Source organism: Lynx canadensis, chromosome D1, assembly GCF_007474595.2.
Source record: "Lynx canadensis isolate LIC74 chromosome D1, mLynCan4.pri.v2, whole genome shotgun sequence".
Lineage (NCBI taxonomy): Eukaryota > Metazoa > Chordata > Mammalia > Carnivora > Felidae > Lynx > Lynx canadensis.
Window position 1 is genome coordinate 110,850,884 of NC_044312.2, and position 17,812 is coordinate 110,868,695.

A 17,812-nucleotide genomic window follows, 5' to 3' on the forward strand; every position below is an offset into this window, starting at 1 on the left:
ACATTCTAGAGCTGCGCTGTCCAACATGGTAGCCACAGCTAGGTGTGACCACTGTAATTTAAATTAATTAAAATTTAAAATTCTAAGCCTTGGTCACACTTGCCACATTTCCACATGTTTGATAGCCACGTGCGACCAGTGACCAGCAACCTAAACAGCACAGATCCTGAGCACTTCCCTCACCCCCGTCATCGAACTGTGGCTCCAGACAGAGCACAGAACCTGGCAACTGGCTTAGCCCAGCACCTGGAAGAGTGCATAGCACACGTTTAAAACACCCTTATTTAAGTTATAAATACAAATAAAAGCCTCATAAGTCAGATTTAAACAACAGTCTATATCATACACAATTCCAGCAGCTGGTTATTAAAGTATTTTAGGGGCCCCTGGGTGGCCCAGTCAGTTAAGCATCCAACTCTTGATTTCGGCTCAGGTCATGAGCTCACAGCCCATGGGATCGAGCCGTGAACAGTCATGCTGTTAGTGTGGAGCCTGCTTGGGATTCTCTCTTTCCCTCTCTCTCTCTCTCTGCCCCTCACCCACTTCTTCTCTCTCTCTCCCTCAAAGCAAACATTTAAAAATACATATATGTATGTATGTATGTATGTATATATATATATATATATATATGTATATATATATATATACATATACATATATATATATACATATACATATATATATATATATAAAGTATTTTAAAAGTGCAGCTTAAATGGAAGCACACAAATAAACAGAAATGGAACATAATGGTTAGAAAATGTGAAAGTCCCCCAAAGAAAAAATGGCTACAGATTGATTTCTTTAAAAGTACCAAAAGGGGGGCACCTGGGTGGCTCAGTCGGTTGAACATCTGACTTCGGCTCAGGTCATGATCTTGTGGCTTGTGAGTTTAAGCCCCACGTCGGGCTCTGTGCTGACAGCTTGGAGCCTGGAGCCTGGAGCCTGCTTCGGATTCTGTGTCTCCCTCTCTCTCTGCCCCTCCCCGCTCATGCTCTCTCTCTCTCAAAAATAAACAAAAATTAAGAAAAAATAAAAAAATAAAAGTACCAAAAGGACATCAACTGGGTTTTTCAAAAACTGTGCTTTGAAAGTACAACTTGATGAAATGAAAAACTCAGCTGGGTGGTCAACATTAGAACCCTGCTGCCTGTGTACTGTAAGGGGCCGGGGTCCGCTGTGTGCTCCATCACAAAGAGGCCTCAGATCTCCTTGGCTGAACACACGCAACTTGAACGTATCATCTGGCTTCCAACTTTCAGATCCTCAGCACTGCACAGCTTGAAAACGCCGAGGAAAAACTATCCAACGAAAAGGCTCGGTCACGTTATGACACAGAGTACCGATTTTAACTATAATATTTCTGAACGTTACAACCAAATTATTGTAGGCATGGACATAATCTGCTTATCAGATTGAACTGAGACTAGTCTCTTAAAACAATGAGAAAATTATCCCCGTTTATGATGATCAAAATAGGCCCTTTCAAAAAAAATTTAAATGGATATCAAAATTCTACCACAGAAATATAGCAAATGAACATCTGTGTGTATGGTCAGTAAAATGGTAAATTCAGAGTATAAATAGTAAAAAAAAAAAAAAAAAAAAAAAAAAGCCAGACATTTGGCGTCTCCTATAATCGGTTAAGACAATTCAAAAAATAAAGCACTTAATTGAAAGTTAGATTCAATTTAGTAATACAAAAATTTAGAAAGATTATGAGTCTAACCAATTCAAAGTTTCAAAAAAATCTCGATGGGAGGTAGTTAATAAATAGAGCTCCACTGAGATCACACTTTGTCCACTGGAACTCCCTTGTACCCGTAAAACCTTTTGGATATGTAATTTAAAACAATACCTTTTCCACATTAGAATTTTACAACCCAGGTCTCAGCTAAAAATTTCAATGTGTGGAAAATCCAAGCATCATAACCACTACTAAAGATTTAACCAACATCATATTTCTTCTGGATATGAAGCTGAGAATATTTGTACTAGCATACTAATGAATCATAAGCAAAAACAGGAATTCAGAACATAACAGGATATAAGCAAAAAACCCAGTTGTGCAGCCGAATTAAAATAAAAGCAGTATGTAAAAAATAGTTTTAATAATACCATTCAAGTATTTAAAATCTCTTTCCAGGTAATTCAAGAGAGAGGATGAAAACTGTTCACAGGGCCCTCCCGACCCCACACAGCCTACAAACTCACCATCTTTAAAATCGCCCCGTACAGCCGCAGGAGCACTTTCCGAGGCTCGTCGCCAATGGTGGCCACGGTGTCAGGTAAGGAGCACTGGAACAGCATGTTACTGAGGCCACCTCTGTTGGAAGTAAGAGGACAGTAAGCATCAGTATTTTCAAGGTCAGCTAAACCTTCTTGGGCAACTATGGATGAGAAATCGGGGTCCCACGGGAACGGTTCTCATCGAAGTCTCCATCAACTCTTAGGATACACGCGATATCAATGACAGGCTCCACGGTTTTTAGACCAATTCAGTCATATTAAAAACAGGCAAATTCCCAACTTATTCTTCTTAGATTAGCGCTGGGGAGGAGTTTTGTCTAAACTGCATGTGTGCGCCTGCACACGGTCGGTGCCTCTAGGGAATGACCTGGATGGAAGAGAACCCCCTGCAGCACTGGGAATAGAGCAAATCCCAGATGCGCTCTTTCAAGCCCATGTTCTTCCGTGATCCAAAATTTCCATCATATTCCCACAACGAGCAGGTTAAAATCTCGGGGCAATACTTAAAGCACCTCCCCCAGGACCTTCCACTTGAAGTATATGTAGTTTCATGTTCTTAAAAATCTCTCAACCGGGGGTACCCCGGGGGTGTCAGTCGGTTGAGTGTCTAACTCTTGACTCCGGCTCAGGTCGTGATCTCACAGTTTGTGAGTTCAAGCCCCGCATCGGGCTCTGTGCTGACAGCTTGCAGCCTGGAGCCTGCTTGGGATTCTGTGTCTCCTTCTCTCTCTGCCCCTCTCCTGCTCGCGTTCTGTCTGTCTCTCTCTCTCTCACAAAAATAAACATTAAAAAAAATTTTTCTTTTTTTTGATTTGCAACGTAACTGGTCCTTGGAGCACTCAGTGGAAATGGGAGATCTCAGTACCCCGAAACTTGCACTCTATGAGAGAGACAAGAAACAAGTCACAGGGGTCATTTAAAACAGGAAAGGAACTGCCTTCGGGACAACGCACCTGCCCAGGTTGGACATGATCAGGTACAGAAGCAGAAGGTTAGTGAACAGAGGAATCAAGCTCAATGAAGGAATACGAAATACAAGAAGCAACCCATTTGCAGCAGACGTCAGAGTCCCTCGGCCCTAGTTTTATCCACCTGGCAAATCTTAAGGAGCTATTCCGTGAGTACAGCCCTCTGCCGGAAGCCAGGGTAACATAAACCTCAACTGTGTTCTGGGCCTTGCCCTCAGGAAACATCCTCTCTAGCGAAGGAAGCAGACATAAAACTGTCCGAATTCAAAGTCACAGGGCAGTGCGGGAGGCTACATGCTGCTGCACGTCCACACCTGCGTCGCAGAGGCTGCGGTATCTCGTGGCAGTAGGTGCAACTCTGGGAGGAAAAGTGACCAGCAGACCGAACCACAGTTTCTAGAAGGATATCTCCTGGTCACAGGAGTCCCCAGCTCTCTCCCTGCTCCATCCATAAAAAGCCCAGTCAAGCTACGCTCCCCAAGTGAGGCCAGAACACAGACCTAATTTACACCATCACGTGCACAATTACACAGGTATTACGAGCATACAATGACCAGGGCTGCCAAGAGCTACAAGATACGGACCAGGAGGCCGCGTGGGGCGGAAAGAGAACGGGGAGAAATTTTCATCTGGGGGTTCATGTTGGCAGACTGACGTTAACTAGCAATTTCGGAATTTCAGCTGTGGCATTCTCCTCCCTTTCCTCGGTAAGCAAAGCCAGATTTTAGGCAGGCAGCAACACGCCTGCCACGAAGACCGTATTTACCAGCTGCCTTTACAGGTACGTGCGCCCAAGCGACCGGGTGCTGACAAATACAGCATAAAAGGAGGTGTCTGTGCGACTCGTGGAGGTCAACTTAAAACACACGCACGGGCCTTGCCCCTTTCTCCCTGTCCTTTCTCCTGCCGTCTGACACGGGAGACGGTGTGTCAAGTGGTAACTAAGCTCTGGTCTCTGAGTCCACATCCACCCTGCAGTTCTCCATTGTGGTGCCGGGCTGGGGCTCCACGGGTTACAAATCTCCTTTGCCAGCTGCTCCCAGTTAGGTCCGGCCAGCGGGGGTCCTGCAGGGAGGCAGGAAGGCAGGAGGAGGGAGATGTTGTGTCTCCAAGCGCGGCAGGAGCAACAGCGGAAGCCCCGCTGCTTTTGCCAACACCGGCATCACCCAGGGTACCAGCTCGCAGGCCTGGGCCCTGGCTCCGGGGGGCGGGGAGGGGGGGGGGCCTGCAAGTTCTCAGATGCCAGTAGCAGCCCAGCAGCGCCCTCTCCACGGGGGCTGGGGGTTCCGGCTCCAGGGTCTCGTAACCTCAACCTCTTCCTTCTGTCCCTCAGCCCAGGGAAGGGGCTGCTTCCTGCAGTTCTGTGTGCCACTGGGTCCCGTTTTTGCTTTTTGCGTTCTCCAATACCTGTTCAGCCGATTCCCAATTCCCTACATTAAATTCTCTATGTTGAAATGTCTAGTGTTGTTTCCGCTTTTCTTGCCGGGATCTCGCCAGGCACATACAGCCAGAGCTTTAGCAGTTTCTTGGATCACGTCCTAGGAATGGCAGAGTAGTTAGCTGCAAGGAACCCGCATCCCCATCAAGCCCACGGAGCTGCCACACCTGCCCAGCCTGTCCACCTTTGTGTCCCTTTACACAATAGGGAAATAAATCTCTGTGTTAAGTCAGTGTTACTCTGGGGTTTTCCGTTAGAAGCGGCTAAACCTAGTGCCAACCGATCCAGCTGATCACACATCCACTTAATCGTGTTCTCCCAATCTGGAAACTCCTTACTCTGCTAAAAACTACCTCCTTACGGTTTAAGACCAAGTTCAAAGCCCAACCTCCTCAAGAAGCTTTCCCCATCTTCCCTGCTGGCTCCTTGAAGGCAGGGGGAATATCTCTCTTCAATACTCAAGGCTAGTGACCCCAAATGGTCCGTGCTCAATAAAGCTTCTCTGAAGATGACAGTAACCGACAGCACTCTTGTCCCACTGAGTGCCTCTTCTCCAACTCCCTCCTGTTATGTGCACCGTCCTACTGGGTCTAGTGGGTTAGGCGTGGCTCCCCGACTAAAGAGACAGTCCTGGGAGAAGGCAGCATGCCGCAAGAAAGACCAGTGGCTGCAGAGCCACGGCTTCGAATCCCAGTTCTGCCGCTTACTGTGGCAGCTGTGCGGTCTTGGCCACCTCGCTACACCTCTCTGAGCCTCAGATTCAGCCCTCTGTACAAGACCTGCACTTTCTTTGGTCATTCTAAGAGCTCCATGGGGCACCTGGTTGGCTCAGGTGGTGAAGCGTCTGACTTGATGTTGGCTCAGGTCATGACCTCATAGTTTGTGAGTTCAAGCCCCACACTGGGTTCCATGTTGACAGTGTGGAGCCTGCCGGAGATTCTCTTTCTCCCTCTCTACCCCTTCCCCACGTGCTTTCTCTCTCAAAATAAATACACTTAAAAGAGAGAGAGAGAGAGAGAGAGAGAGAGAGAGAGCGCGTGCGCGGGCTTCTTGGGCTGCAGTGTTCAACAGGTGAGCTCAGTTCACTCTCCCTGCAGTCCTGCAGGGTGGATGCCGATCCTGCCGCCCATTCATAGATGGGGAGACCACACAGAGTGGGGGAGCACCAGGTGTCATGCTAAGCACATAGTAGGTGCTGTGCCAGCCACACAATCCCAAGAGCCTTACATCAGGATGAATCTGTACAAACTTGCATAAAACAAAGGTCTTTGTTTCCTGTGGCTGCTGTAACATACAACCACACACTTCATGGCTTAAAACAACACAAACTTATCTTACACTTCTGGAGTTCAGATGCTAGGAAATAGGTCTTATGTGGCTAAAATCAAAATGTCGGCAGGGCTGAATATCAAAGGGATATACCACATTCCAGGAAACACATACAAAATGACTAAAAACAGATTGAGCTAGTTGAATTTCAAAGGACAGTGTTACTGGGGGCAATGAGGAATCGGGTGTGTAACCCGGGGACAGAGTTTCAGACCAGGAAGATGAAAGTGTTCCTGGGATGGGTAGGGGCGACGGCTGCACAACAGTGCAAGCATCCTTAATTCCACCGACCTGCACACTTGAAAATGGTTAAAAAGAGTAAATTTCATGCTGTGTATATTTCACCACAATGTTTTATTTTTTTAAAGCTTATTTAATTTCTCCGTCCAACACGGGGCTCAAACTCACAACCCCGAGGTCAAGAGTTGCACGCTCTTCCAACTGAGCCAGCCAGGCACCCCTCACAATGTTTTTAAAAAGGAATGAAGTATTGACACCTGCTATGACATAAATGAATCTTAAAGACATTATGCTCAGTGAAGGGTGCCTGGGTAGTTCAGTTGGTTGAGCGTCTGACTTCAGCTCAGGCCATAATCTAGCAGTTCATGAGTTCAAGCCCCGCACTGGGCTCTGTGCTGACGACTCAGAGCCTGGAGTCTGCTTTGGATTCTGTGTCTCCCTCTCTCTCTGCCACTCCCTGGCTCTCACTCTCTCTCAAAAATAAACATTTGAAAAAAAAAAAAAAACAACCACATTATGCTAGGTGAAAGAAACCAGTCACATATTATGTGATTCCATTCATACAAAATGTCCAGAACCAGGAAATTTATAGACAGAAAGTAGATCCGTGAGTGCTTAGGGCTGAAGGGGCCAGCGTTTCCTTCCAAGATGATGGAAAATGTTCTAAAATTGGCTGTGGGAGGGGCACCTGGGTGGCTCAGTCAGTTGAGCATCTGACTTCGGCTCAAGTCATGATCTCACGGTTCATGAGTTCAAGCCCCACATTAGGCACACTGCTGACAGCAGAGAGCCCACTTCGGATCCTCTGTCCCTCTCTCCCTGCGGCCCCCCACCCCCCGCCCTGCTTGCAGTCTCTCAAAAGTGAATAAGACATTTTTTTAAAAGGTAGCTATTTTTACAAAGGACTATGGGATGACGGTTGCCCATACCTGCGAATATACCAACCGATACATATGCTTTGAATGGGTGAATTGTATGGTATGTGAACTATATGTCAATAAAGCACTTTTTGAAAAAGAAAAATGACTTTTTTCCTATGGAATGATTTTCCCCTAACCAATTAAAAACTTGAATGTGTTTCTACAGAAACAATATTTCCCCACATGTAAACAAAAGTCATATTTAAGAACTTTTTCAGTATCTTATTTAACAGAAAACAATCATGAGTCCCTGGGAATCTTCACAAGAATAAAGACCTCTGGGGCGCCTGGGTGGCGCAGTCGGTTAAGCGTCCGACTTCAGCCAGGTCACGATCTCGCGGTCCGGGAGTTCGAGCCCCGCGTCAGGCTCTGGGCTGATGGCTCGGAGCCTGGAGCCTGTTTCCGATTCTGTGTCTCCCTCTCTCTCTGCCCCTCCCCCGTTCATGCTCTGTCTCTCTCTGTCCCAAAAATAAATGAACGTTGAAAAAAAAAAATAAAAAAAAAAAAAAAAAAAAAAAAGAATAAAGACCTCTTTTCCCAAAAAGGCAAATCAGTTGCCACCCCAGTGAGGGAAGAAGACAGACCAGGGGAACCCAAGGCTCGGACTTCCCCCAAGTGAACCTTGAAGCACACGGAAAGGTGTGGAGAGGGTTGAAGGAGCCTTGACCTTTCTTCTCGACTCAGGGCAACGCCTCTAATGGGCAGCTTATCAGAACCGCCCTGCCACACAGGCTCCTGGCTACCAGGCGAGAGAACAGGCATTCCATCAGTTAAAAGCCCTCGTTTTCCTTCCTGTCACACACTCTTGAGACTTCAGTCAACAGCGGGAGCAAACAGATGAGCTACTGTTCTAAACTGTGTGACTCATTTCAAAGTTTAATCCCGTACTCCTAGAGGAGGCAGGCCGGCCAGCTGGGCCAGAAACAAGCCCACAACCTGGAAACCCTTCATCTCCTGAATTATCTGCAGCCCCTGTTGCTCAATAGGCTGTAGCGGGAGGAAGTAAACCGTTGGTTATTTTGTAGTGACTAGCAAGATAAGGAAACAAGGTCATTACCATGGATGACCCAAACTGGGAGAAACCACGTAGACAAAAACCCAGTTACCAATGGAGCCAAAAACACGACCAGGAACAAGATGTGTTGGGAAGATATGCCCTAGACATGATAGCAAGACTACAACAGCCCCATGACCGTGTAATTTGTCAAGATATTCTCCAAAGTAAAATCGCAGAAACTCTCAAGGGTTCAAACAAGTGGTAGAACAGCTTTATGAGAAACACACGTGTCATAGTCGAACTCTGGGGACACTCAAGTAAGCAAAAATATCAAATCAAACAAAACGAACACATTCATCTCACAGTCGACACATGGAAGCAACCCACAGCAGGTGGCAACCTGGACGGCGCCGCTGGCGGGCACCCTCACCAGGCCGCGTGCCCGTAACCCATCCTGCGCGCAGGCCTCTGACACAGAGCCAACGGACTAACGGGTGGAACAAAGTGCTTAAATCAGACATTAAAATAACCATCTCAATTTCTCTTGATATACAGCTAATCAAGAAACAACTCACAACGAAGAACAGTGACTTCTCTAATGGCAGCACACGTGGAAACGAAAAGGATAGAAAAGCCACGCGGTAACAAAGCAAAGAAACCCCCACCAAGCTGAAGCCCGATGGCTAAGGGGTTTCTGTGCTAAAGAAAGTAGCTTGTGAAAACAAAGCCACACAGCAGCCCCTTTCCAGAAAGCAGCTCTGTGCTGCTTCCATCACACTGGCCCTGAAGGTCGACCTCCCCACCACAAGCAGTAAAGAACTCAGGTGACCTGGGCATGTTTTTAAAGACGCAGGTTTTATCAGTGTTACCGGACCAACTAAAGGAGGCTGCTTATGACGTGCAGTAAATTGTGTGCCTTTCGGATTTCAGAGTTCGTGTTCCAAAAAATGTTGTTAATACGGATCTTAAAGACTCCCAAAATAAGAAATATAACAAGTTACCCAAAGTCTATCATTCGAACATGACGACTTTGAACATTCTGGGTTGTTGTTTTGTTTTTTAAGTAGGCTCCATGCCCAACATGGGGCGTGAACTCAGGATCCTGAGATCAAGAGTCACATGCTCTATCCACCGAGCCAGCCAGGCGCCCCTACACATTCTGGGTTTTTTATTTGCCATTTTCCTAAGCTCCTCTTTTCCTACTTCTTTCTTGTTATTAAAATTAGGACCACACTCTAATGTTCCTTTTCCATTATATTACGAACATTTTCCATCAATTCATCATTAAAAACACAATTTTTAATCATGCATACAATTTCATCTTAAAGACGGAGCATGGTTTATTTAGCCAAGGGCGGACTGCTGGAGACGGCGGGCTTCTACGTAACTGTTTACTTCTATTCATAACTCTATAGTATGGACACCTGTACATCAACCTTTACGCACAATCTGACGAGACCCTTTAGTTACAGCTGGTTTTTCTGGATCAAAGGACACTAACATCTTAAAATTCTTGCTGCCCATTGCCAAAGTATCCTACATATAAGCCACTCACTCGTCCTCGCCTTTTAGCACATCACAACTCCTGCCTCACAGTCTTGACTGACTTATCAATGAAAAATTGATACATCAAAATATTACTTTCTAGAAACATCAATTTGCTAGTGAGAACTTTTTTTTTTTTTAAGGCTACAATATACAGGAAGTTAACAAAGGCTATGAAAAATTTTAAAGTTAAAAAACTTGCACAGGAAATATTTGTAGGTACAACAATACAGACAAAAAAAGTTATTAAATAAACTATAAAACATGCTGAGAGCTAGCAGCTTTATTTAAATGACTTCTTGGCAACAAGCATCAATGATTTTCCCCCAAACTGATAAATGTCAATTCATTACTCTCCCCAGAAAGCCATAAAATTAATTGCACTAACCACTGTGAGGAGAAGAGAAAATCAGAAAATGTAAACTAGCAGTTAATCTAAAAATTTAGTTGACTCACAAATGGGTCAAAGATACTATGTCACAGTAGGCAACATACTAATCAACAATTACTTTTTTTATCAACAATTATTAAAAAGAGCCTTGAGAAACCCTACAAAACCATTTCAAAACACAAACCACTCCATGTAACACTAACATCTGATACCTGATGCTACTCGCTCTCAAAGTGCCTTATGGCAAAAAACATCAACCATGCCTTCTTAGCATGAAAGGTCTTCCTGACATGGAAGCCTACATGGCAACAGGTTGCATGTAGTCAGATATGAACCACAATATCCCCAAACACACAGGATTACTAATTCTCCTACATGTCAGCTATTCTATTACAACTCCACCTACCACAAAAAATACTCTAATGCTTGGGGCGCCTGGGTGGCTCAGTTGGTTAAGCGTCCAACTTCGGCTCAGGTCATGATCTCACAGTTTGTGGGTTCAAGCCCTGCGGCGGGCTCTGTGCTGATGGCTTGGAGCCTGGAGCCTGCTTCGGATTCTGTGTCTCCCTCTCTCTCTGCCCCTCCCCTGCTGGTGCTCTGTCTCTCTCTGTCTCAAAAATAAATAAAACATTTAAAAAAAAAATTTTTTTTTAACACTCTAATGCTTTAGCACTTAAACCACACAGGTTATATAAGATTCCAATTATAAAGACCTGATCTTTAGATCACAATCTTATTTCAGGATGAAACAAAGAGAATTTTAACACCAATTCAGAATGATGGTTATTTCTGGGCAAAGGAAGAAACCAGAGGCCAATTAAGCAGAGTATTCCAATTTTTTTTTTTTTTATTTTTTTTTTTTTCAACGTTTATTTATTTTTGGGACAGAGAGAGACAGAGCATGAACGGGGGAGGGGCAGAGAGAGAGGGAGACACAGAATCAGAAACAGGCTCCAGGCTATGAGCCATCAGCCCAGAGCCTGACGCGGGGCTCGAACTCCCGGACCGCGAGATCGTGACCTGGCTGAAGTCGGACGCTTAACCGACTGCGCCACCCAGGCGCCCCCAGAGTATTCCAATTTGATAAAGTTCCTCTACTTCTGAATTCTTTACTACTTTCTAAATGTTTGTAATTTTTAATTAAGAGCTTATGTCACATACTTCATGGCATCTAATACACAATCAACAGCATACACTGTAACAAACTCTTCTCAAAAAATCAGTTGGCAATTTAGGGTATATATAAAACCAAGACCGTAGGTAGCAGGAAAACATGGTGCTGGTAAAGATCACAACGGGTCAAAGCAACAACAATCTTGGGTATCCTCTCAATCACAATGGAGAATATCTGTTGGGGTCTATGGAGATTCTCTTTGACAGAGGCTTCAAAAGATCAGTGACATCTTCAAAAGGTTAAATATCAAGTCACCACCTGACCCAGCCATTCCACTCCTAAGACATATACACCCAAAAGAACTGAAAACATATGTCCTCACAAAAACTGTACACGATGTCCCCAATAGCCAAAAAATGGAAAAACTCAAATGTCTACCCACTGATGAATGAATAAACGAGCTGTGGAATATCATGCAAGAGAATATTATTCAACCACAAAAAGGAACAAAGTACTGATACATGCTACAACATGAACAAACACTGAAAACATTATACTAAGTGAAAGAAACGGTCACAAAGTCCACACATGTTGTAGGACCCTACCTGCCCATAAGATGTTAAATAGATTAGTGGTTGTCAGGAGCTAAGAAGGGGAGCATGGAGAGAGACTGCTATAATGGTACAGGATTTATTTCTGGGGTGATGAAAATGTTCTGAAAAGACAGTGGTTGCCTGAACCCTTTAAAAATACTAAAAACCACTGAACTGTGCAATTTAAAAGGGTGCACTTTATGGTATCCTAACAAAGCTGTTATTTTTCTCTTTAAACCAGTGATAACCAACTTGCCTTAAGTAGTTCACTGTGGACTGAACATTCATGGATTTATCTGAACCATCCTCTTAATATTAAACTTCTGTGTCTTAACTACGGCCACCATCATTTGGTTAAAATCTGCTCCCAACGACTGAACACTTCCAGGGGAACCGGAAGACCCTAAGAGCAATCAAGCTCTGGTTTTCGGATCTGGAAAAAGAAACATCAGTAAGAGCTGCAGAATGAGAAAGTTACCCAGTTTCCGGAAACCTCTCCACGGCTGTTCTGAGTCCCAGCTTCACATGTCCATTCTTACTCTTGCCCCACCACTACTACCAGGGGTCCTTTCCTCTCTGGTCCTGGCCAGATACTTCTTTTCTCCTCCCCACAGATCTTTTTTGCCACTTTTCCTTCCTCCCTTCAAGTCTGAGGCCAGTAGGAGAGGACTCTCACACAGACACAGAACCCACCACCTTCTCTTCTCCCCCTCTCCCACTGCCGGGGTTCCACCGTCCTGGCACCCAGGACACTGTAAGAACAGTCAAGAGAAACATTCCAGAATAAAGTCCAGGGAATGGAAGTTTGCTAACACCCACCACTCTTGCCCTTTGCCCTCCTCCTACAGACTCCCATGCTGTCCACACTCTCCTGGCTTTTCAAAGTCTTTCACTTCTGCCTTAGTAGCTATGGCCGTCTCCCCCCGAGGGGGCTTCCGCAGCGCATCATCCTGAATTCTGCCACTGAGCCAGCTGGCCAAACGCAAAGGCAGGAAAAGGAAGAGAGTCAGACAGGAAGACTCAGAAAAGACGGCATTTTCAATAGCACATGGGCAGGGAAAAGTCAAACTACAACCATTACTTTAGGCATGGTCATACACTGATGATACACTGATCATACACACGCCCTGCAGAACCCTAGGCTTCTTTATTCACAGTCCACAAATGGACAAAGGGCCACCCATACACCAGATCTGTCTGCAGTTTTCATTAGTGACGTGGGGTCCCTGAAAAGGGTCAGAGACACCTGCAAGATTCTTGGGCTTCCCCACATGCCCCTGCTCTCAATGTACACAAATGTCACCTGGTCCTGGACTGTAAGAGGATGTATGCCTGCACAGGTGTCTAACGCTCCGGCGTATCTGATTGGATGTGAGGGTGGCAATATCTTTTGGTTATTACCGATCTCAAACACAGGACTGAGCAACACACTCACGGTCCTCCGGAGTCCTTGGATACTTGCGCACATACCTGACAAGCAATGGGTGCTGTCATACGGAGCCACTGATCACAAAAAATCTGGGCGATAACAGGGACAGGAGAACATAACCTCCTGCCAAAACTGAAGTGTATATCTGAGTGATTATTAGAAAGAACCATCACACTGTGTGGGAATTGCAATGGGAAGGAGACTAGAAGATCAGACAGGAGGCTGATTATTAGCACTATTAATTAACACTTTAACTTCCAGCAAACTACTCGACCTCTCTGGGACCCCGGGGCTAAGAACACCTCTCTCCTAGGACCACTACCCAGATTAACTGAGATGAATGTGATCAATATAGTATCTGGCAATGGTAGGCACTTAATACATGCAATCTTTTTATTAGAGTGATTACCTTAGAAAACAGAAGCTCTGGTATTTGAACTATCATGAAAATATCAGAATAATATTTAAGTTAAAATACAACATCATGTCCCTACTTAAAAGAATAAGACAGCTCAATAAATACCAATATAAAACAATCTCTGAGATATAGTGCTGCTCTCAGCACACAAAAAAAGGTGATCTATTGTAAGTTCACATTTTTTTTTTATTGTAAGTTTTAAAGAAGAGGAGGAGGCTACATATTCGTAGCCCCCTGCACACTGCCTGGCCCAGAGCAGCTCTCAATATTTGTTGAAAGAATGAGTACACCCAAATATACTAACACAGGCGAAGCATCTCTCTGGAAGAATGTTTAAGAACCTAAGAACGTTGCTTGCCTCTAGAGAGGAGCACTGGGGCCAGAGGTGACAGAAAGAATTACGGCACACCCCTTCACGTCTGAATTTGAAAACCAGTACGCAGATTACCTACTCAAAAAAAAATTTTTTTTTAACAACATGAACAAAAATAACCCTTGTTCTTTCCCACTGTCTTCTGTAATCACTTCACAAAGAAAAGGAATGCTCAGGGAGGGAGCTAGCCCACTTGATTGAATTTCCTGGTTAATCATCAAGTAGGTACGAAGAAGTATCATCCTAACCATAAGACAATTACAGGTTAACGGAACATTCTTGTTGAAAATCTAAAATTCCTTCATATCTCCCTCCATTCCTGCCTTAAATATAACTTGTAAATATGATGTAGCTATTAATGATCTGAGCCCCTTGCTGATCTAAACATGAAATATCACTGCAGAACTAGAGAGGCAAGAACAACAAGGGAACTCAGACCTGAGTGGCTTCCAAAGCACCACAGGGAATGTTTTTAACTCTTAGATAATCTTGCATCTTCTTACTTTTACATTTTCTTTTAAAAGAATAAGATAAACAAGTCACCGAAATGAAAAGTATAGCAGAGGATACAGAGTCAATAATATAATAACATTTTTTTAGTGACAGATGGAGACCACACCTATCATGGTGAGCACTGAATAATGTGCACAATTGTTGAATCTTATGTTGTACACCTGAAACTAATATAACCCTGTATGTTAATTATACTTCAATAAAAAACAAAACTTTCTCGTAAAAGAAAAGAGTATTAAAGCAGAAGAACCCAGAGATACCATTTAAACCATAACTTCTCAAACTCTCCCATCAAAGTGTTTCGAATGCCAGGTAAGAAACACGTTTGCTTTCTCCTAAGTGCAAACTTTTATATACATATCCAGGCAGCATTTTCTCTTCTGCTCCATAATATACCATTTTTCTGTTTTAACAAACACAGCTGGTCAATGCAAACTACTCTCTGAATCTGTTAATACAATTAGCTTTCTGGGGAGATTTATAAGATTACACGGTGGCCGGAGTACTAACATAGGTATTCTAGTTTGATAAGCACAAATCTAACCCTTTACTTGATTTTATGGACAAGAGAGTAGTTTAAAAAAAAAAAAAAAAGAACAAGGAAAATTTTCAGTAAATTGGGCCCCAGCTCATTGAGCTTTTACTGCAAACTTCGTGCCTCAAGTCACATTAACAGATAATATTCTGGGTGCTTTTCAGGATTGTTATGCCCAGGCCTCCTTTTCAGCCCTGCATTTCCTGATGGCCTTTAACACAGCCTAAATGTTTTTTTACCCATTATCTATAATAAGAGCTCATTTGCTTCTTGATTAATTTTCCAACCCTCAACTTCAGAGAACTAGATATTTTTCTCCCCCAACTTGTCTTTCTCTACATCAGCTCCATTGTTCCAGAGCTGGTAGCACACCCCTTTCCAACAGAAGTCTAGGCTGCTAGACAGTAAAGCAGCTCAGGGAAATTTATATGTTACCTACACCCTGGGGCAAGTCCGCAAAACCCCAAAACCCGGCAGTGCACAAAATAAATCAAGTTCCTCTTAATTTGCTACTAGGCCCTCACCATTCAAACAGGCTACTCTAACATGTAGCCATAAAGCACAATTAATTCCCAGACGTAATATACTGGCAAAGTGTAAATCGTCAGGGAAGGGGAGAGAAAATGGACACTTCTCCACTACGAGGTAAATGAGACAAGGCCACTGATGTCACCATTTGGGGCACAGCTGTTTTTCACCTGGGAGGCCAGCGGTGGCCGAAGTGCTCCCCTTTGAAACACAGGGAACAAGTCGCTTGAAGTGACCCAACCATAAGGAGAGGAAGCAAAGGAAGGCGGCTACTGCTGCCACAGCTGGAAAGTTACCCGTCTGCTTTCTACTGTCCGGACCGTCACGTGGGACAGGACAGTGCTGCCCGTAAACTCCTCACCCCCTCTCCAGGCGTAAAGTCACAGGAGCGAGCTGTCATCTTGGTTCCACAGCACAAACAGAGGAAACAAAGGCCACTTCGCAAATGTGTCCAGACTTTCCACCCACCTTGCCAAAAACATCGAATGCTACCATCAGGTGTTGGCCACGAAAACTGTTATTCAATTTTGGTTGCTCTGTAAAGTTCACATAGCGTGTTAAATACACTCTACATGTCAAAGGAAGTCAAGGGGTGTCTGCATATGACTCTTGATGTCACAATTGTGAGTTCGAGCCCCACACTGGGTGTAGAAATTACTTAATAAAATGGAGGAGGAGGAGGGAGGGGGGAGGAGGGGAAGAAGAGAAAGAAGAGGAGGAGGAGGAGGAGGAGGAGGAGGAGGAGGAAGAAGAAGGAGGAGGAGGAAGGGGCCCCTGGGTGGCTCAGTTGGTGGCTCACCAATTTTTGGTGTGGCTCAGGTCATGATCTCTCAGTTCATGGGTTCAAGCCCCATGTTGGGCTCTGCACTAACAATGCGGAGACTGCTTGGGACCCTCTCTCCCTCTCTCTCTCTCTCTCTCTCTCTCTCTCTCTCTCTGCCCTTTCCCTGCTCCTGCTCGCTCACTCTTTCTCTTTTTCAAAATAAATAAACATCTAAAAAAAAAAAGAAGAAATCATAAACAAAACTGTTAATAAAAATAAATAAAAGGAAGACAGACTGGAGTCAATGAGATCATCAAAACTTTCTCAGCCCCAGGGAAAAAGCTTAACAGTCCAGTAGATGTGATTTATTTGGGCTGCATCATGTGACCCACTTTAACACATCAGCATCAGGAAGCTGGCATACACAGTACAGATTTGGGCACTTGGCGAATGTCACATCCCGAGATTCAAGTACCAGTTTGTGGGTTAAGAAGTAGCTGGGGAGGGGCGCCTGGGTGGCTCAGTCGGTTGTGTGTCCGACTTCAGCTCAGGTCAGGATCTCACAGTCTGTGAGTTTGAGTCCCGCGTCAGGCTCTGTGCTGACAGCTCAGAGCCTGGAGCCTGCTTCAGGTTCTGTCTCCCCCCCTTTCTCTGCCCCTCCCCTACTCATGCTCTTTGTCTCAAAAATGAATAAAAATTTAAAAAAAAATTTTTTTAAAAGAAGTAGTCGGGAGATTTTGCTGAAGAACAAATTTTAACTACAAGTTATAAGGCAAACATGTAAGAGAGAGCTTCTGAGCTAGTCTCTGCATTTGCATCTAGGAGTGGCTTCAATGTTTTCAACTCTTTATGCTACAGAGTGTATTTTTCTAAAATTTTGGAGTATAATCACTTCGCTAGATAGGGTTTATTGTGTAATACAGCTTTTATTTTAGGAACACATTTTTAAACAGCTTTAAAACTGGCTCGCATCCTTTATTTGTAGACTTAGCAGGTCTCAAAGAGGTCACTTAATTCCTATTTTATTCCACAGCAGTCTAAGCAGGAAAATTCCATGCTATAGTGATACAACTTAGTGGAGTGCCCAAAGTCTTGAAATATGACATTTCTAATGTCAAACATCTACATACCTTTTTTTTCCAATTTTTCAACAGCCATTTTTTTAAGTTTTTATTTTTTATTTTTATTTTTTCAGTAGGCTCTAAGCTCAGCATGGAGACCAACACGGGGCTGGAACTCATACCCGTGAGATCAAGACTTGGGCTGAGATCAAGATTTGGGTGCTTCACCTTACTGAGCCACCCAGGCGCCCCTTTTTTCTTCTTCATTTTTTTTTTAGTAATCCCTACACTCAACGCAGGGCTTGAATTTACAACCCTGAAGTCAAGGGTTTCCGTAGTGTAGTGGTTATCACGTTCGCCCGACAACCCTGAAGTCAAGAGCCAGCCAGGCACCCCTATTTTTTTCC

At 44.3% G+C, this 17,812-nt stretch overlaps 1 protein-coding gene across 2 annotated transcripts in view; it reads right to left on the reverse strand.

The window, feature by feature from the left end:
• Positions 1-17,812, reverse strand: part of CHKA (choline kinase alpha) — a 62,041-nt gene that overhangs the window by 33,608 nt on the left and 10,621 nt on the right. For both annotated transcript variants that reach the window (XM_030330746.1, XM_030330745.1), the window contains exon 2: positions 2,215-2,326. In XM_030330746.1, the coding sequence (XP_030186606.1) occupies positions 2,215-2,326 (112 nt within the window). The remainder of the gene's footprint in view (positions 1-2,214; positions 2,327-17,812) is intronic.